At 42.8% G+C, this 21723-nt stretch overlaps 1 protein-coding gene across 1 annotated transcript in view; it reads left to right on the top strand.

Moving 5' to 3' along the window:
* The first annotated feature begins 1915 nt into the window (after positions 1–1915).
* AGPAT4 (1-acylglycerol-3-phosphate O-acyltransferase 4) overlaps positions 1916–21723 on the top strand; it is a 68831-nt gene continuing 49023 nt past the window's right edge. The window contains exons 1-3 of the mRNA XM_059469317.1: positions 1916–2002; positions 11676–11794; positions 15973–16203. Coding sequence (XP_059325300.1) covers positions 16026–16203 — 178 coding nt within the window. The 5' untranslated portion in view covers positions 1916–2002; positions 11676–11794; positions 15973–16025. The remainder of the gene's footprint in view (positions 2003–11675; positions 11795–15972; positions 16204–21723) is intronic.

Raw genomic sequence — 21723 nt, 5'->3', positions numbered from 1 at the left:
TTATGGCTTCACAGAAAATCAGAGCATACAAATAACCAGCTGCAGAGAGTTTGGTTTCAAGGAAAACTAAGTAAAACATGTTGAGAAACTATCACACTCAACATCAGAGTGATGATTTTTGGACTCTTGGCTCTCAGAATATTACCTAGATGCTGAGTAAGATACCTTGGAGTAATATCCCAAGAATCTGTGTGTGTAGTACACAAAGCTACTTCAGGTAGGTGGTCAGGGATGCTTTGGACATGGCTGTGCTACAAACCCAGCCATTCTCCATAATTAAGTGCCTCTTTCATGGAGTTTAATTTTTTTTCCCTCTGCCTGAAATTAGCCCTTTTTCAAAATGCAGCCACAGGGTCAGACTTTTAAAATACGGCTGGAGAAACTCCCTTTACCAATCTCTCACCACATAGCAGCCCAGCATCTAGTGAGCTAGATTCAACTCCTGCATGACCAAATTGGAATAAGGTGACTACATCTTGACCTCCTGAAGAGTAAACTCAACACACCCCACAGCAGGAACCTGTCAGGGCACTGATGGCACATCAGTGTAAGATCAAGTTACATCTTGATAGACCTCACCAGCCTCACCTGGGAGCCACACACATATGGCCCATGGGCGAGAGCTCTATTTAAACCCAGGTCTGGGGCTCTAGTCTCTGTCAGAGCTTTCTAGTAGATACATGTGTGTTTGGTTTGGTCTCCTGCCTTGTTTCCCAACCCCATTGTAGTTCTTTTTCTAGCTGTGGCCTTATTGTCTGCTGCTCTTTGTACAATCTTTAGAACTGTTTCGTTGCTGCATCTTGTCCAGGACTGTCAGTGCTGCCACTGCCCTGCTCAGGTACTGTGGCAAAGTGTTCTGGCCAGGGAGTACACTGCCTGCGGCATGGCCACCCTCAGCTCCAGGCTTTTCCTCCCTTGAGCAGCAGCCTTGCTATTGCTGCTCCCTAAGAGCAATAGTACTAATGATAATTACAACAATAACGATAAATGTAATGAAAAGGAAAGAGAGGAATAAAGCCCTGGAAAAACAAGTGCTCAGCAGATACTGACTGATGCCTAGCCAGTAGTTGCTGACTGGAGTTAAACAACGACAAGTGTTTCATTTGCCTTCATATTACATTGAAGATAAACAGGAATTCGATGTGGTTGGTTTGAACCGGGACTGTAACAGGGCTTTGCTTTGTCCAGCTCATCACCTGCCAGCCCCCAGCCTCGGGAGCCCTCCAGCCCCGCTATAACCAGACACTCAGCAGCTGACAGTGCTGTCCCAGCGATGTGTCATCCCAGTCACCATCACCTTCTAATGCTTTGGGTGTTTATAATAGAGTCAGTTCCTGCTGTTCTCGAGTCATAGAAGCTGCCTTTCACCTCACAATCAGAGCCTGGCAGCAAATGTTTGCTGGACTGAATATTGTGTGTCAGAGTACTCGGTGCTTGGATGGCTGCCACGGCATTTATCTTTTTCCACAGCATCCAGGCCGTGGAGCTCCTTTTTGTTGCCGGGTTTCTACTTGAAGGGTCAGACAGTCACAGGTGCGCATCACCCCGCGTTTACACCAGGAAGGGATGACGAGCACTCAGCTCCGAGCAGCGCCGGCGACGCTGAGGGGACCGGCGCTACGCCGCGCCCCTTCCCCCGGCCGCCGCTTGCCCGGCTCCCCCTCCCTCCTCGGAGTCCGCGGCCCTTCCTCAGCCGCGCCGCGGCAGCGGGAGCTCTCCTGCTCCGCTCCGGCAGAGCCCCGAAGGTTGGGCGAGGCCGGTGCGGGGGGGGGTCGCCCCTTCCCACCGCCCCCGGAGGAAGTGACATGATGACGGCGGGAAGGGAAGGCGAGGGGGGCCCCGTTCCCGGAGTGGAGCCGCCCGGCGGGTGGAGCCTGGCGGCCCCGCCCGAGCCGCCCGCCCGCTCCCGCCGCGTGCAAAGTAGTGGCAGCCGGTGCGGCTCGGCCGCCGCCCGCTCCCGGCGCCCCAGCGCGGCACGCGTGCCCAGGCCCGCCGGCGCCAGGTACGTGCTCTCCCCCTGGCGCCCTCCGCGCTCCGCAGGTGCGGGGCCACCCTCTCTTCTCCGCCCGGCTTCGCTGCCCCGGGCGGACAAACCAGCCTCGAGCCAGCCCCTCCCTGGCGCTGCCGGCCCCCGGCAGCCGCCGGCGGGGCGGGCGGGAGAGGCGGGCGGTGGGCTGCGCGTACAAGTTCCCTGATTTAGTTGCCACCGGGCTGGGTCTCCCCCGCCGCCCGGACCGGCACCGTTTCTCCCGCGGCCGCCGAGAATTTTCCTGCCGCCTGCGGGCCCCCTTTGTGTGGCGAGCTCTGCCCGCGCCCGGGTTTCCGTGGAAACGGCGGAGCTACGGCGGCCCAGCCCCGCCGAGCCCCCTCTGCCGCGCCGGGCGGGCGTGCCGCCCCTTCCACTTTCCCTTCGGGGCTGGCCGCCCGGCGCGGCTGGCGGTGGCCGGGCACGGGGCGGGCGGTGCGGTTGCCCCGGGAACGGGCCGGTGCCATCGCCCCGAAGGCGCCGCTCCACAGCGAGCGGGCGCGGCGGGGTCCGGAGCGGGCGGGCCCGGGTCGGTCGAGGCGGGAGTCCGTGAGCTGAGGCGGGGAGACGGGCAGTGTGCCTCCCCGGTGACGTGCTCACGTGTTGTAGGAGCTCTGCCTTTCACCTATCGGCGTCTGTTCCTAAAGATGTTTAAGCGGAATTAAATAATGGCCGCGAACTGAGTTAAGGTGTATCGGCTGATACCGTGTGGCGAACGTTATTTAAATAACAAGTAATGCTTTTTAGCTTTTATTTCAACAAGTGAGCACTCACTCGAATGACTGAAAAGACAACCCACGAAAGAGTCTGTTTCAGCAATGTCACACCAAGACTTCTGGTCCGTATCTTTGTTAACACATCTCTAAAAGTAGTGGTTTAAGTCCCTGTGCAGACATCTAAGAATGATGTACCTTATGCAGGTGTTTGTGTGGGAGAGAGCAGCCTCGCTGCTACATGAAAACTGGAAATGCTTTACAATGAGGTAGAAGGATGCCAGAAACTCTCAAACAAAAAAAACCCAAGCATATATTTAAAAACAATGATGCCTCTGGCCCAGGAAGTTGTTGTACCAGGCGATTGTGGCCTCAGCTTGTACTGATAATGACTTCACACTAGAGTGAGTAGCAAAAGAATGAAAAACTGCTGGAATAGAGAAACTGTTGTGAAACAACTTAAGCTGAAATTTGCGGCCTTTTGTTTTCTCTAACTTTTCATGTGAGGATAAGATTGGTGTAGACATACAGAAGTGTGTTTATATATGCCAGGACTACTTCGGTGTAAAGACTGCATGGATCAGTAGAATAGTGGATGTGCTCTAAATGTTTGCTGTTATTTTCTTTCTCTAGCTGCTTGTATCTGGTACAATACTGTGGTTTTCCAGAAACAATGGATTGAAACACATATTTACTCACTTTAGAAATTTGTGTAAATATTATGTGTAGCTTTCCTCTTCCCTGTTAATGTTTTGCATTAATGCCTGAATAAGCTGTATTGAAAAATGAAACTTAACTGTGTTTTATGGATATCAGGGCCAGGTTTCATGTGGAAGAATGTATTGGGAAGCCTGCAGAGAAGAAAGAACATATTGCAAGCTGCTTATGGATAAAGGTTGCTCTTAAGTAAAGTTTAGCTGTGTTGTTGGCAAGCACTGTAACAGATTTTAGTAAGTGCCACACAACAAGGTGGAAATAACATATTTTAGGAGTGGAGAGGTTACAGAGAGGTTAGCAGTTGCTCAGAGTCACAGAACAGAGAATGCTGTGCCCAGAGTACAGTAATTAACTGTGTTTCTTGAAGCTCAGTAGGTGTCATTTTGGTGGGAGGTTGTTTTTACAGTAAGTCTTGCTCTATCCAGCACAAATGCAGAGGTGCTGAAGCAGTGTTCATCTCTCTCGAGTGAGGTGTGTTCTCCTGGAGTCGTGGTGGTACATCACTCCCAGTCTAATGGACTTATTGTACCATAACAGACAGGAGCTCTGTAGGAGAAAGGGTCTTTTGCAGATGATGGATGAGAATCCTACAGCTGTACTCTGCCCTGCTGAAAGGGGTGGATTGTTTTTTCTGTTGTGTACCCTTGATTTTACTGCTGGAAGGTGAAGACTGGGAACAATACCCCTTAAAATCTCTTTTTGCAGGAAGACACTGTCACAGCTGTGCTGAGAGTAGCAAGGTACTATTCTTGTGTTGCAAATGAGCACTTGTGGCCCTTAGACTCTGTATTAGTAATTTAGTCTTAAATTTTAAGAATTCAAATTGCCCCTGCAATGATATGGAACACCATTTCCCTAACTAATATCATCACTAGTACTGCTGTCAGTGTGTCCTGATAAGGGAGCAGGAGGGCAACAGTGCATAGTGAGGCACTGTAAATGTACTTTACTCAGGAAAAGCTTTTGCAGCTGTGGGCCTTGCTTATTAGGGAGAGCATTATACCAGTCAAGGCAACTGTCTCATCTGGTGTGTTTGATTCAGCTGTACTGAATGCAGTGGGCATTCAGTAACGGGAGTAGAAGTGTGACAGACCAGTACCCTGTGTGCTTCGATGCCTTTCAGCACTGGTTGTGGCAACTGAGAGTGTGTTTTTTCCCTGAAGTGCTTTATCTGTGGGGTGGCCTTGCCCTGTGATTCATTTTGAGCTGTTTGGGAAAGTTTGCTCACCAGTCTGTTGTTTGGTGGTCTTGGGCTAATTAACATCTGACTGTGGTGAGTGCCCTGATCAGCTCTGACTAATGCTCGTGTGCTGCTCAGAAATGCTGACTCACTTCGTTTTCATGCTTTCCCCTGTCTTCCTCCAGTGCCTCGAACTAGAAAGGAGATAGGGTCCAAGGGAAGGTCAGAGAAGGATGAAATTAAAATGAATGAGAGTAACTGTGTGTTGTGGCAAGGATGAAGATGCTGCAAAGACCCCTCTTTGATAATGTGAGAAAATGTGTGGTAGCTGGAGTGGATTTGCTGAAAAGGCACATAAGCTATGTGTTAGGAACTGAGCAGAGCACTGTAGCAACTGTAGTGGGCCCACCAGGAGATGCTGGGTTATGGTCCTGCTAATGGTCTGTTCTTGACCTTGAACTTAAAGCCTTTTTACTTCTTAGGCCGCTGTTTTGACTTTCTGTCCTTCTGTCTGTCGTGTTATGTTCTGCCACAAAGAGCTTTACACTGAAATCATTTTCTGCTTCTTGCAAAAGGGCTGACCCAGCTTGAGGTTTCTACTGTAGCATAAATAACAGGAACAGGGAAAGGTAATTAACCAGTCCTAGGCTGGAAAGGAGTCAGAGATAGAGGTCACTGAGAGAGGGTTTACTTCCCAGAAGGTGAGGAGTTGCAGGCAAAGACAAGCACGCTGATTTCAGTTGCATGCAGGACTGTTAATATCTGAAAAACCTCTGATGTGCACTAGATTTCCTTTTAATTGTACCAACAAACTTAAATTTCACTCATGGCTTCTCAGCAGGATCCAGGTGGATGTAAAGATTTGTCCATGCTGGTTCAGTTGGCAGATAATGCAGGTTTTTTCATCTCTTGGAAAAAGGATAAGACTCAACATCTACTGTTAAAGACAGGGAAATAAATATATTTGTGGGGAGTCAATATGTGGAAATGGCACATGATTTCAAGTGACAGCTACTTTGTGAAAGTTAAACTGTGTCCTGCTTCTCTCACTGTCTCCACGTTATCTGTGTCTTCACACATTGTAGTTTGCTGCTTCTTACCATGTTTTTGAGCATTTTGGAAAATAGTATTACTGCAGATACTGCTTTGCACTTCCAGAAGGTCTGGAAGCATTCTGCCTGCAAGCAGACTACAATTGCTCTTGAATAATTTATGAGGTTCCCCCCTTCGAGTCACAGGTGATTCGTCAGGAGTTAATTCTGTGATTCTGTCTCACTGCATGTTTTTTACATGCTTGTGCCTCTGGGTGTGTGCATAAATACTGCATTTCACCCAAAAAGACAGAAAAAAGCTTCATTTTGTATTCAAGCCTTGTAAAAGTATCTCAAAATACTTAAAGTAAGCAGGAGAAATGCTCAAAGCCAGGCTTTTAAAAGGACCTGCGTACATGCAGTTATTCAGTGATGTTGTAGAAAATCCAGGTAGGTGTTGATGTATATAATGCTTAGTTGAGTGCAAAATTTATAAAAATGTTCCTGGATTTCTAGCTGCATGTTTAGAAGCTGTTAACATCTGCACACTTGCCATCCAGTAAAGTAATTGCAGTCAGATCAAACATTGTCTCTGAATGATCTTGCTGGATGCTTAAGGTTTTGACTAGCCCTGGCTGTAGGTGCTGAGAATCCAGGATCATTAATTAGTTACATCACATTTAGCTGTTTTGGAGTCATAATGTTTGCTAAACAACAAAGGCAATTTAAGCTTGTTGAGAGATTTCTTCTGACTTCAACAGATTTTGAATTGGATCCAAACTGAAACCTCCCTTTATTACTGGTGCCTGTGATAAAGGCTTTTATTCTCTGAAGTTCTCAAATTAAATCAGGCTGTTAGGGGACTGATGGTCAGGCAGAATGAGGAGGTTGAAAGTATTCCTAGTTCATGCTGTGGCAAAATAGTTCTGAACACTCCTGAGGCAGAGATGAGCGAAAACCGATGTAGAATATGGCTGCTGATATGTGGGTAAAGCTGTCACCATGTTTATTTGGGTTTTTACCTGGCATCTGGATGTCTGGTTGTTTCCTGTGTAGGTACATCTGAGCCTTTCACTGAAGCTGGCACCTTATTTTTTGGAACCATGCCACCCACATCTCAGCTATAAGATGTTCTAAGTACTGGATGTTAGGTCTTCGGGGCAGGAGTTGGTTTTATTTGAATAATAAATCTGGAAGCTTCATTCTTCAGTTAAACTATTTTTTACAAAAAGAATCATTAAACAGCATTTAATGAATAAGGACTAATATCCTGTGTATCTCTGTCTTGGTGTGGCTGCATCTTTTGATTGCACTGTCATTTCCAGTTTTGGGATGTGATTTTCATAAAGGAGAGATTCAGCTACTTTATACTCTTCAGCATCATATGATAGAAGACAGACAAATTAAATCAATACTTAAAGGTTAAAAAAAGGCCTTGTGACTCTTTTTCTGTGTAATGTTTCCTTAGTATTCAAAGAGCATACTAATGTTGTTTCATATTAATTAAAAATATGCAAATGGCTTAGCTGAAGGAGACTGTCTCCTATCACAGAAGGTACAAAAACGTAACAGCTTACTTGGAGCTGTAATCAGATAATGGCACTTCTTGTTTCCTGCACAGTTAACAATGTCTTGTGATTTGTCCTGGAAGCTTTTGGATTCCCTCCTGGAGAAGGTCAGTGCTGTTGGCTCATACTGTGTGACTTGGAAGCGCAAAGAATGGGTCTGTGCCATGTACCTGTTGCATCTGTGGCAGCAGGGCTCAGGCCTGGCAGGCAGGAGAGCGTGGCTGTCTCCAGCAGGGGCCATACAGCTGCTCAGAGAGAGGCACCACGTTTGAAGTTGTCACACTGGGGTTTTGGGGACAGTAGAAAATTTGTTATGGCCCACAGCTCAGTGGTGGACGTCGCACTTGAAACCAGCAGTGCTGTCACCATGGTGTATTTCTCAGCTCAGGGACTTATGCCCAATCTTTGCCACAATTTTTAAGATTTTTTGCTGCCACAAATTCTATGTTATACTGTAGTTGCACTTTCTGTTTTTTTTAAATAAACAAAACAACAAAGCCACACAGGTCAGGAATTATTAGACTCCTAAAAAAAGGCTTAAAGACATTACTCAAAATTACTAAAATGTAAATCACAATATCAGAAAATATAAAGAAATCTTTATATGGAAGTGAGGAAAGAGTTACCCTTTTCCCAATGCTGATGATTTTTATCTTCCAGTTGATGTCTTTGTAGCATCTATCAATGCCTTTAATTCCTTCTAAGGGTCAGAATAATAGGGAAGACTTGTATTTGTGTGCACACACACGTAATAGTGCCCACTTGGTGCTAAAGTTGTAAACTTGTAGTTTATGGTACAGAACCATCCAAGCTGCTGAATACTTGACTTGGATTTCTTGAGGAATGGAGAAAGGAAGGGAAACCAGAGTGCATTAGATCAGCACATACATCCTGGGTTGTACAGGAGCAGTTATACCTATGGCAGCATCTGCTTCTGCTGAAGGTCCTTGTGGGATGTGTCCATTCCATCTCTGCTCCCTGTGTGTGACATTTAAAAAGGTGTTGCAAGGCAGATGTGAGGGTGGGCAAGAAGGCAAAGGAGTATGAAAAGTACCATTTTGTGTTGAAAGCTGGAGTCTGGGGAAGTGGCAGGTTGTGGTTTTGCTGTTGGCTGTTCTGTGGATTTACTGTGTAACTTTCACAAGCTCTCTACCATGGGACATAAGAGGGGAGCAGCAACAGGGATCTTTCCAGGTTTATTTCACTAGTGTCTTCTCAATTGCTGTAGCTTTTTCTGTCAACTGAGATGGATAAGTACAGGCAAAAAATGGACAAAATCCATAACTGCTTTCTAATCCTACACACATGAAGGATTTGATCTTGCATAGAGAAATGGACTTGCTCATGTTACTGAGTCTGCTGAGAAGATAGGAAACTCTTCTGCCTGGATACAACCGCTTATGTGTTAGAGATGTGTTTGTTGCAGAACTAGAGTTAGAAGGTGAGTTATGTGTTAGCGGTGTGTTTGGCTGTTGCAGGACTGGAGTTGGGAGGCGATACTTTTATAATCTAACTTTGCAACTGATTGTGGGTAAGAACAGGAGGATTAAATATTTGAAGCTTTGAAGTAAATGTGATCCATGTTTCTGTGTTGCCGCACACGTAAACATGGTTTGGATGCAGGGGAAGTATTTTGTCTGTTGAGACTGTATAAGCAGTTCCTGTACCTTGTGCTGGCTCTTTGTGTTCCTGTGAATATAATTTATAGTTCTTAAAACAAGGTGAGGGCAAACAGTGGCATAAGCTATGAGCCTTCATAGGAGTAGCCTTCTTTCTAAAGCTTATCTCTTATCAAGGGAATGTGTGGACTCCCAGCACAATTTTAAAAAGCAGCCCTGTTTTCGTACCAGCTTTTGAATAATCCTTTGTCGGCCTTATTCCATACCCCCATTTATTTGGGCTCTTTTAAAAGAAATGTTTTTATAACAGCCACTGAAGAACTCAGTAGCTACTCTTGTGTTGTATCTGTTCCTGAAATGCCCAGTGTAGAGGTGATCAGTGTGCCCTTGATGCTGGGTAAGTATTACAGTGCAGGTGGCAGCATCCTGCTGTACTGCCCCTGCTGCCTCTGTAGTTTTTAATGTGTTCATTTCCTGTGTAAGGACTGATGGTGTGGATCTCACCCTTGAGAGATTTTTCTTAGGCTGTGCATTGGGGATCAGTGCCCTAACTAGACTGACTCTGATCTCTGTACTTCAAATGAACAGTTGCCCCAATTTGTCCATGACTGTTCTGTACAAAATTTCAAAATTTCATGTATCATAAATGCAAAAGCATCTCTGCTTACAGACTTATATAGGTGTGTTTATATTTGCTAAGGCTTTGTTTGTTGCAAACATTCAGAATCAGTAATTTAACAAACCACCTGCACGTTTGCAGAATGCCATAAGTCATTGTAGCAACTTTGTGCAAGCATGTTTGTAGTGGGGTTGTTTTTTATAGAGTGCCAGATGACAGTAACATGTGGGTCTGGTTACCTTTGATTAACCACTTAATGTTGTCCATGAAAACAAATATTAAATTGTCTGTGAGCATGTGATGTAGTTGCATGTCATACACCCTTTGTGGTTATTCACCTCAGTCATTTTTCAGGAAATATCCAGGTTGATTTGTTAGTGTGACAGCATAGCCCACATCCTGCTTAGATTCTTAGTACACTTTCTTCTCATTTTTTTACTATTTAGTCCTGCTCTCTTGCTTAGTCCCTAAGTTTTACTTTTGTGTGGTGCTGCCCTTGTAATCTTTGCAAGTGACTTGTTAGATTAATGGACCCAGTTAAAGTAATGAAGCAAGAAAGGAAACAGAGGGACTGGACTCACTGGTCCCCAGGACTGAACTCTCGGACTGAACTCTGATAAACTCATCTACATCTTGAGTATCTTAATGCAACTCTTTATTTTTTCCAAGCAAATTGCAGATAATTGTGCTTCATATATATTTATATGTGTATATATATATATGAGTGTATTAAAATACAGAAATCTGTGTGGGAAACAGTTGAACAGCAGCACTTGGCATTTTGGAAAGAAGCAACTTGCCTTCCAGTGCTATTTTTGTGAATTTCATGTTCTGCATCTGAGATAACTGATATACTTCACCCTCACGTATTTTTTGAGGATCTCTTTAGAAGCTTGGAACAGAAGTGCTTAACTTCAAGGGATTTATTCTTTCCAAATAAATACCTCCTCTCAGCATCAAGCGCTGCAGTCTCTAAATGTTGCATCTCCAAGGAGTTTTGTATTGATATGTGCTTAAGTTCATCTCCCTTCTCCCTGAATATTTCATGCTTGTGGAAAAAAGAGCAAGACTGAACTGCTTCTCACCAGAACTTGGGCAGTTGCTCCCCACCTTTCCTGCTTCTTCCCACACTATGCATGCCTCTCTGGAGCTGCTGTCATCCTCCTCACCTTGCTGTGTAAACATTGAGTCCAACAGGAGCTCTGCTATGCCTTTTGCAAGTAAGGTATGTGTACACAGAGGACTTGTGTCCTGGTAGGCATGCAGAGTTTGTGTAGCTGTTTTCCCTACATTAGATCACAGCAGGAAGAAAATTTAAAAAGGAAAAGGGGAAACCATTGCACTACAATGCTGCAATAACCATTTGAAAACTCCCAGATTAATACTTCTGTTTCTTCAGTTGACACTCTGTTATGCAAATCATCTATCTGCTCACTAGAAGATAAACAGTAAGTCAGTTTTATAGCAGGTATATAAATTTGAAATTCTAAATCTTGCTGGTAGATGGTATGCATTCTTCAGCTTTTGAAGCAGCCAGACTGACTGATCTCTCCATTGTAACAATGTGTAACTCAGTAATGCTGGACTCCTTCTAAAAATCTAAAAACATTCCTAAATTCTCTTAACTTTAGGCAAGCATCTTAAGATATGCTCAAATTATTCCCCAGTTTGGGAATCTTTGGGGAAATTGTGGTGGGTTGGCCTTGGCTGACTTGGTTTGCATCAAACTGTTCCCTTCCTCCCCTTCCTCAGCAGGACAAGGGAAGAAAATAGGACCAAAAAGTTTGTGTGTTGAGGGAAGGACAGGGGGTCATTCACCAGTTACCATCATGGTCAAAACACACTTTACTTGGGGAAGTTTAATATTATTTATCATCAGCTGATAACAAAGAAGGGCAGTGGAAAAAATGCTCTAGGGGGAGGTGGAAAGTGATTCAAACCCTAATTAAGCATGAGGCAAATAGATAATTCTTCCTCCAGATTTGGGGTTTTTTTGGTGTGGCATGTACAGACACAGTCTCCTTGCAGATGAATACACACCTGGATGCAACCTCACTTTTGCTAGCTTGGTGCTCCCTGACCAAAAGAGAAGAGCACAGGGGCTTCCGGTGACTTGCTTTGCTTATGTATTTCATGTACAGCAGCACTGTTAAAATATACTCTGATGTATATGCAGTGCTGCAATATGTGCTCTTTTCACAGAATCAGTGAGGTTGGAAAAGACCTCAGAGATCGAGTCCAGTGTGGGACAGAGCACCACCATGTCAACCAGACCGTGGCACTGAGAGACAGATCCAGTCTTTCCTTTAAACACCTCCAAGGTGAGTGACTCCACCACCTCTCTGGGCAGCCCATTCTAATGTCTAATCACCCCTTCTGTGAAGAAATTCCTCTTGGTGTCCAGCCTGAACCTCCCCTCGCACAGCTGAAGACTGTGTCCTCCTGTCCTGGCTCTGGCTGCCGGGGAGAAGAGGCTGGCCCCACCTGGCTGCACCCTCCTTTAGGGAATTGTAGAGAGCAATGAGGTCACTCCTGAGTCTCCTTTTCTCCAGGCTAAAAACCTCCAGCTCCCTCAGTCACTCCTCACAGGACTTGGGCTCCTGACCCTTCACCAGCTCTGTTGCCCTTCTCTGGATATGCTCCAACACCTCACTGTCCTTGTAGTGAGGGCTCAGAAGCGGATGCAGTACTCAATTGTGACCTCGCCAGTGCCAAATACAGGGGTTTTGATGGCAACTGATACTGACTTAAAAGGCACTAAACTGAAACTGCTTAATCTGACCTGAGCATATTTTCATAATAGTCTTTGTAACTCTTCCATCCAAGAATCTGGTTTAGATGACAAAATGCAAGAATAGGCGTCATCATCCAATTGGTTGTTTTTAACTTGCAACAAAGCATTTGAACACTGAATCAAAGACTAGATAAAAGTGAAAACTTTCATGAAAGCTTGAAATATGTACTGAAGAAAAAGAGATACAGTGCTGACTTGCGTTTCTTTGTAAGTGGGTGATACCAGCTCAATCTACATGCTGTCAGATAGATACCATGTTGCTTTCCACATTCCATTAACTCTATGTACTACATGAACTTTGGAAACAGTGGGTGGCACTTCTTTGCTTCATTTGTGTGCTTTCTCTAAAAGTGCAAACAGTTGTGAGTTTTTTGTGAAATCTCTAGTTGTAGTCTCAAAACACTTACTGCCTTGGAAGTATGAAATGGAGCTGTTCATTGGCAGCAGCCTCTGCTGGCATAGAGTTCTTCACTAGGCATATCACTGCTGTGACCTCCTGGTCAGTTAGTCTAAGCAGAAGGAAATGCTGAGAGTAGTTGAAGTAGAAGACACAGTGGATCTTGCTGAAGATTGGGAATTGGAGGGAAAAGAGTTAGAATGAATAGTCATGTAATTTGCTTTTAAACCTGAACATGTGACCTCTTAGTCACATGAATAGATGCTTGCTGACTTGGTCCCTAAACAGACATTTGAGGTTTGAGTCTTCTGTTCTCTGTCCAAAGGAAAAGTGTTATAAAGAATGTCTCTGTCTGGGTTAGATGCTCTAGCTAGCCATTTTCTCCTAATTAACTTAAAGGGGTGTTTGATAGAAGAGAGCTTCTTGGCAGCATTCTGATCTTAATAGCTTCTGAGAAAATGCATTGATTGGCCCTTTTGTTTTTAAAAGATTGCTGTAATTTTCAGTCATTGTCTATAAGGAAATCACTAATTTATTAAACCAGCATCATGGATTAAGAATTAAAGACCTGACTCTTTTATCACTTAAACTGGTGTTATGTTGATGTTACCCAGGAGGACTATTAAACAAAGTGTAAGGTATTCCTGTGGACTCTTAAATGCATGTTTCTAGACTTCATTCATAAGATCAGAACTGATTTTTTTGTTACTTGTACCAAGAATAAATTGCATTCTTGGAGTTTGGGTAGTGAAAACAGAAAAAAAAAATCTTACGAGTTTATGTCTGAGAAACGGAAACTTAGCTACCATTCCATATACATTGTTTAGGTTGCATATTTTATAGGTAGTCAAAAGAGAAAATTTCTCTGTGTAGTTCCACTTTTTGGAAAAAAAAGTAATTTAATCAATGTCTCTCATTTTTTGTTCTTTTTGCAAGCAAGTTAGGTTAGCTGCCTTTGGATGGTACTGCTTAAGTAGATTTAGTTTGCCTTAAAACAGCTCTTTGAAGCTTCACCGAATTGAAATTTGATGGCTGAAGTAGCAAAGTGAGGAATTAATTACTTTCAGACATTCCATTGTGGCTTAACAAAATTGTAATGCAATAATTATGTTTTATCAGGGTTATCTCATATTTATTTTATTTCTGTGAAGTTTTATTTTAAAGACACAGCAGGAAGTGAATGATTCACATAAATGTAACATTTTAATAAAGTTTGGCATCTGTTATTAAAAAAGGTAACAAAAAAATTGCTGGATTAATTGGTGGACAAAAAGACTAATTATTTTTGCTACTAAGTCTATCTGTCATCTGCTTTCTAAGGTAGATTTATGTTGATTATATCAAATAGTGAGTTTTCAGGTCTTCACTAAGTAAGCAGTGCTCTGGTCTTTATTTGTGGCTGCTGTTTTTATGCTTTAACCCATGGCTTACTAATCTGTGGGAATTACCTTAGTGTGATTGTGTGGGATAGAATTAAACAGCCAGAGCAGCACAAAAAAAAACTTTCTGATCATTTTTAGCCAAGGACAGTAGGATAAACCCAGTCATCAGGGTTTTGGACACTGTAGAGTCTTTGAAACCATCCACTTGCAGGTAGCTGGTTGCTTCTGTTCTGACTGTTTTAAAGAAAGTTGCTGCCTTTTTAATTGTTTGGCTTTGTCTTCTGAGTGTTCATTGGACGGATTGGAGAAGAAACACAGCAGTGGTTCCTACTAGACAACATTTCTCATTCTGCTTAGCTTTCAAAAACAAAGCCTTTGGTCAAAGCCCAAGCTAGTAAATTGTCTGCCACCCTAAGAATCATAGCTTTAATAGGAGGGTTTGTTAAAGCTGGAGAAGCTTTTTGCGAGCATCATGACAGTGGTTACTACAATGAATAGAGGCCTGTTCTACCATTCTGAGCTACAGCTGGCGTCAGCTGTGGTACTGAATAGTACAGCAAGATAAAGGGAACAGAAGGGCACATTTTGTCTGCTAATAATAGGCTTGGGACTGCCATAAACTCTGTATATAAATTATGCAACAATACAGATTGTCTTTCTTAAATTTTTCCTCATCTTCATTGTGGTTGAAAATCTGGCTAAATAACTTCCGAAGGATCTCCAACAATTCTTGTGTGTGCTGTTTGATGTGGCAAGCAGACTCAGCAAAGGGCAGTAACAGAAATGTTTCAGGTCACTGATCTAGACTCAGTGCCTCACATAATGGGGTCTCATATAAACTAAAAGGATAGGCATAAAGATTTTTTTCATCAGTTAATTCCCTAGGCTGCTGACATTTGCTGTTTTGTTATTGCATGTGACTGGCACATTCAGAAATACTGTCTCAGGGCTTCCTCCCTGGGAAAACTCTTCCATGCCTCAGAGGGGGAAGCAGTGGAGGAGTGGAACAGGATGGCAGAAGCACCTCCTGTCTGACTGTGTTCAGACTACTGGGGGTTGTGTTTACTGAGAGATGTGTGTTCATTCTAGTGATGGTGGGGGGAGGTCAGTGCAATATTTGATAGGTCAGAATACTTTGCAGAGGACATTTCCTCTGAATGCTCAATTGCTAAGGTTGGACTGGACCTTTCCAAAATTATACAAACATATCATAAGTAACATGAGAATGGATTCCTTTCTGGAAACACTTCTGGGTCACGGGTTAGTACTGTTGTTGATGTTTCATTTCTGGGTTTATGGATTATAACTGAAAGAATCAGTGTCAAGGAATTATTGAACAAATTGCATGTATTGTGCATAGCCAAGCTTTTATTCTCTTGCCAAAATCAACTGTAACTTGAGTATGAGAGGGGAAGAAGACAATAAAGCTAGAATTAAGGGGCTGCTGCCTCTTGTTTGGGGACCATGGCCTGTAGAGAAAAGCACATCTCCTAACCAAGCTCTAAAGCTTGCATTTACTTTGGAGCTGTTCTTGAAGATTACAGAGGTGACAGTGTATGTCTCATGAAGTACAAACAATTCAAATAAAAATACAAGTTCATATCAAAACTGTCATGTAGTTCAAACCAAAATATTTGCTCATATTTTATCAATGAAAACCTTATAGAAGAGTATTGTAGTCCATGGAGTGGAGTCATATGTTCACAGGTTTTGCAGAGTTAAGATTGAAATTTAATGATTTGTTTCCAAAGCCAAATGTAAATTGGTTCACAAATACAGTATTCTCTTTATGTTGTAACTTTTGCAAATACTGGCATCAGGCTTTTCCTACAATAGACTTAACTTTAAGTGTAAACATGAAGTTTGTTTTAAGTCTGTCTATAGAGATAAATGCACTCTAACCGCTGATACTGTTTGGTTTTGCAGGTTGTCTTCTGAATTTTGTGTCTGAAGGTATCCTCTTGCTTTCTCAGCAAATCATGGACATCGTTGGCTTTCTGAAGTCGCAATTCATTTGCCACCTTCTGATCTGCTACATATTTATAGTGTCAGGACTCATCATTAACTTCATTCAACTCTTTACACTTATACTTTGGCCAATCAACAAGCAACTGTTCAGGAAGATCAACTGCAGGCTGGCTTACTGCATTTCAAGCCGTAAGATGTTTTTTTCTTTTTTTTCTTTTTTTTTTCTTTTTTTTTTTTTTTTTTTTTTTTTTTGTTTTAAGTATTTTCATATTTTGCCTTGAGGGAATTGGTAGAAAATTTCTGAATTTCAAAGCCTGTATAAAGGTCATGTCTGCTTCCTACAGCACCTGCACTTGTATGAAGAGATGTATGACTTGTTGAAATGTCTTCTAGTGCTGAAATGTTTTGCTCTTTTATAGTGGGATACTTCCTTGACTCAGTATGTTGAAGTAAGATTGCCTCTCATTTGGCTATCCATCATGTTTCCTTAAACCAAATGAGAAATATTGACCTAGTAATGCATCTCAGCAAGTTCAGCTATTATCTGCAGGCTTACAGTGTGAACCAGTCACTTCCAATAATGTTTTCAATCTTTTTATCACCCATAATTTTGTTTATGATCTTGGTTTAAATGTTTCCTGTGCAAATCCTCTTCAGGACTGGGAAATAACAGGAAAAAAAAAAAGGAAAAATGTTTGATTTCATGTGTTTTTTTCTTAGGCCAGTTATAAACTGTTTTTTCTTTGAATAGGATTTCAGATATTCAGCTGCATCTGTAAGTATTTAGTATGTGCATGGAGTTATAATGCAGAGTACAGCAGGTAGCCTGTAATCATTTGAAAGAAGCAGGGATTGAAATGATATTGATTTTTCTGGGAGAGGTGGGAGCATGAGCTCAGGATGTTGTAGGAGGAGCAGACCTTTGACTGCTGAGATGTGACTGTTTACTGGCACTTGATGAAACAGGTAATTCCAGTGCAATGAGTGACAGCTGTACCCATTTGTTTGTTCTCTGTTAGAGGGAGTGTAGTGGAATCTTACCTGACAACAGTGAATTATCAGAGCATTTGCAGTTTTCTTGTTAAAATCAGTTTGCTTATATATTTGCCTTTAAAGAGCTGCAACTGCAGTTTCAGCAATTTTGTATTGCTCCTTCTGACTTCCACATAACTGCATTAATGTACAGCAGAGAGAATTCTTCACAGAAACTGTTATAGAAATGCTAATGTACGCGCATTCAGTATTTAGGAATGTGCTGTTAAATGTGTCCAGCTTCCAGAGAGATTTCCCTGGGCCTATCTGAACCTCAAAAGTACTTTCTTAGAAGAACACTGTTGAAAAATGCATGCCTTTGTTGCTCCCTAAAGATTATTCAAGTGTGATGTCACTGTCAATGCTAAGTGACTTATGGATGTTTTTGTGCTGGGGAAAACAACCCTCCGGTACAGCATTTAACAATTGTGCTGTAGAAATGCAGCAAAATGGTTTCTTTCAAGTAACCTTTTCTGCTACTAAATGTTGTTAGTATTCAAAATCAACTGTGAGGTAGAAATTTGTCACATGCCTCAGTTTGGGGGCCACTAGGCATTATTTATCTTTCACCAGTGACTCTGATGAGTAACGATTCAAGGCATATTTTTGAAACATGCTTCTGACTTAAATTTCAAGTGCGTCAGAGTGTATAGTCCCAAATAAATTTGGGATGCTGTTTTATTACTTCTGTAATGGAGAGATGTTCTTTCTGAAAAATTTCTTTGTTGCTGTGTGTATGTCCCTGAAGTATTGAGTTTGCAAGTGCTATTCATTTGCATGTGCAGAGACTGGTATTGAATCTGGCCAGGTTCTTACCTTTTGCCTGGCAGCACAGTGTATGTTTGAAGCCATGGCATGTAGAAGATACTGTACAGCTGTATATAGGTATATATTATTATTTTTCATGCATTGTCTTCTGGCCCATTCTTGCTTTTGGCTACTTAGTGTAAAGAGAGCAGCTATTCTACAGTCTTCAGGCTGAACCCTTCAGTTTATCTCAATCTAGTCTGATCTGGGAAATGGACAGTATGGAAGAGGGAGTAATCTTGAATGCTTGTCCTTGGTGGGGCAGATGGCTTTGTACTCAGGGTTGTTGATCTCATCTTCAGTGTTGATGCCACTGGAATAGATTGTGTTGTCAGGTTTTTGCCCAGTCATGCTGAGAACAAAGTATGTCTAGGTTAAAGCTATTTATTTTAGCTTTACAACAGAGCAAGCTAGCATTTGATGAGTCATCTTTATCTGAGTGATATTTGTAAAGGGGAAAATGATGGTTAATTTGAAAAACTATTTCAAAGAACTAAAGACCAATTAATCAAAATGGATGTGTTTTTGGGGGCCACTGATTTGGTGACTAATAAGTGAGATCTGTATGGGCCTGATGAAAGTTATGGAAACAGCTTACTGTTGGAGACAATGAGGTTCATCATTGGAGAATATAAAGGTGTGTGTTTTTGTGGTGGTGGCAAGAATCATGTTGCCTTGAGAGCCTGATGCAGCCTGGCCTGAGTCACCAAGTCAACCAAAGAATGAAATAGAGCAGGCATGGTTTAATTGAAAAATGAAATGAAAGCAGCAGTTGTCCTTAGATCCGCAAAGTTCAGTTGTTTTCCATTTGATGTCAAAGGTAGAGATAAATGGCTCCATGAAATTGGAGAGTTATTTTGTCTTTGATGCTGTGCTCTTTGGGCAAGTTGGAGGTTTTTGTATTTCAAGTAGTGGTATTTTCTTACACCTTTTTTTTTCCTACCTCCTTTCTAATAAAAGAATGTAATATTCTCACTTCCCCTCATGCACTGTCTGCTATCATGATGCATATGGGAAGCCGAAGTTCTCTTGTGATTAATGACTTATCCTCAGTTGAGTAGTACAGCTTGAGTTGGGGTGCTTCTCTGTTCACGTGGATCAAACCAGACTAGCTTGAGTTAAAGTATCCATGGAATCATGGAATCATCAAGATTGGAAAAGACCCTTATGATTGAGTCCAGCTGTCAGCTCAGCGCTGCCAAAGCCACCTCTAAACCATGTCCCTAAGAGCCACATCTACACATCTTATAAATATCTCCAAAGATGATGATTCAAATCCTGGGCAGCCTGTTTCAGTGCTTGACAAGCCTTTCCATGAAGAATGTTTCCCAAATATACAATCTAAACCTTTCTGGGTGCAGTTTGAATCCATTTCCACTTGTCCTATCACTTTTTACTTGGAAAAAGAGGCTGACCCCCACTTTACTACAACCTCCTTTCAGGTAGCTGTCGGGAATGATAAAGTCTCCCCTGATTATCCTTTGCTCCCTCAGTTGGTCCTCATAAGCCTTGAGCCCCAGGCCCTTCAGCAGGCTCATGCCGTGAGCTGGCTGCATGGAGTAGCTGTGGTGTGGTAGTTGAGCACAGGTAGCTGTGCAGGCTGCTGCTTCTCTGCCATGAGTTTGGCACCTGCACTACAGCTTCTCCCTGTAACTGCTGACAGCCCAGAAGGCTAAAGCCACAGACATCAAACTTCTCATCAATGCAAGTTAAAGAGCTAAATACCTTGTTTCCAATTTGAATTGACAGGAGGTTTAACTAGAGCAGCAACTCGCTTTTAATGAAGCAGGGCAGGTGTAATGGCATATACCAAGTTGCCTTCAGCAACTGGTGATGAGAAGTTATTGCCATTCTTGTAACCAGTTGTGAGTCCACAGGGTGAGCTTAGCTTCTCTACTGACCTGCTCCAATATGTAATAGCATTGGGATGCTCTCCAAAGGGTGTGTTATCCATTCTCCATATTGCAGTTTGGGTTGCTTTTAGATCTCCAAGATACTTCTCATACTTTACTATGAGTAAACTCGTCCTGTTTGATCCTGTTATCCCATTTGACAAATACATACAGAATAATGGTTAGTTCTAGTGCTATGTCCTCTGTATGTCTTGATCTTTACTGAAGAGTGTTGTTGCAAAGAGTGGACATCCAGCTTCAAAAGAACAAACTTTTGTCTGTGTTGGTCTTGAAATGTGCCAAAAGATTGGTAAGGGTTATGCACCCTCTTTCATGTTTAAATAAACAAACCAAAAAATCTCGAAACAAAGAGCAAAAGAAACCACACACACAAGAACCTAATAACCCTCCCAAAATAAAAACAGGACACCAATATCTTAGGGCTTCTAAATTGTAGAAAATATTTTCTGGCTTCAAGTATATATTCATGGATAGGTTCAACTGCCTGTTAATCCACTCTCCCTTTGGTAAAATGACAACCTGGATAAACTCCCTCATACTGAAAGCAACAGAGTGCACCCAATTAAGGAAATTGAGCACTGCAAACCTCAATATGGTGATAACAATAAAAATTTCAAACATAAGTGTGCTTGGAAGTTGGCATAAGAGCAAAGGTTGGGCAAGCAATCAATCTTGGGTTTTATTTTTTAATTTAGGAACATTATGTTCTCAGTTTCTTCTTCTAAAAGACAGGAACCAAGGTAGGAAGCACTTAGTGTGGAATACATCACAGTTCTCATAGATGCTGTTTGTGCCTGAATTGGAAGTGCTGGGAGTACACCTTACTCCTCCCTCCATGTCATAGCAAACCACCACAAGGGGTGCACACAGCTTTTCTGCAGTAGCTTGTACAGTAGGCCAAACACATCGAGGGAACAGGTACTCTTGGGATTCATGCCATATGTGCACATGGCTGCACAGCATGCTGGGCAGTGGGAAGGTGGTTTGTACTTCCCAAATCAGTTTGTGCTTGCTTGGCTGTTGAAGTGCAGCCCCAGGCCAAGCACAAGAGTATGCTGGAATCCTGTGGACTGTTCAGGACACGTGCTTAGACCGTGAGAGTGGGACATACACGTACAGGGTACATGGCTTCTTTAGAGGTGCTGAGTGGAGGTATTTGCCTGTGAGTAGAGCAGTGTTGTTATCTTGTCCTCTTGCTGCCACTGTACTGGGGGAAATGAGCTTCTGTGCCTCCAGGGTGAGTGGCAAAGTGGCCTCCTGCTGACTGTGCACCAGGTGAAGGTTGCATAAACAGAACACCTGGCAGTAATGACATGGTCATGTGGACATGTGCACAAGGGCCTTAAAAGCAACCAGATTAGCTTCTAATCTGCCTTCATAAATAAATTACAGTAGTACTAATACCTATTGTTATGCCATGAAAGGGGTGCTATTACACCTCTGGGTAAAGTTACACCATGTGGGCTGCAGTTTGTAGATCCTGCTGGGCAGAAGGCCCTTGTTTGCACTGAAAGGGGCACCCTGAAGCCTGTTCATTGACTGCAGCAAAAACAAGATGGAAACTGGTTCTTCTTATAACTGAGCTTCCTAGAAACAGAACCAGAGGAAATTGAGAACTACTTCAAGTTTCATCATCTTATCTGACTGTTACAACACAGTAAAGCTAGTTCCTTCTGTGTACAACTATAGGTTTTGCAGTGTGAGGACTGAATATCTGAACAGGGCTTTCTGGTAGTATTAGGGCCATGCTAATTGTTTCTTGGAGTTTAGAGGAGCCCTCAGCTATTTTACTTGTTTGTATGGAGATAGTGCTGAGGCAGGGGGGGAGAATTCTTGCCTCTGGTGCAGTTAAGTAGTTGGGAAGGGCTGGGAAGCAAGAGGTACCCAGAGAAGTAGGGCTTTCTTGTTCCTTCACTTCTGTTTACAACCATCTTATGCTGCAGAGGAAGCAGCCTGC

The sequence above is a fragment of the Ammospiza nelsoni genome, chromosome 3 (assembly GCF_027579445.1).
Source record: "Ammospiza nelsoni isolate bAmmNel1 chromosome 3, bAmmNel1.pri, whole genome shotgun sequence".
In the NCBI taxonomy this organism is placed as follows: domain Eukaryota; kingdom Metazoa; phylum Chordata; class Aves; order Passeriformes; family Passerellidae; genus Ammospiza; species Ammospiza nelsoni.
This window is presented reverse-complemented; position numbering and strand designations above follow the sequence as displayed.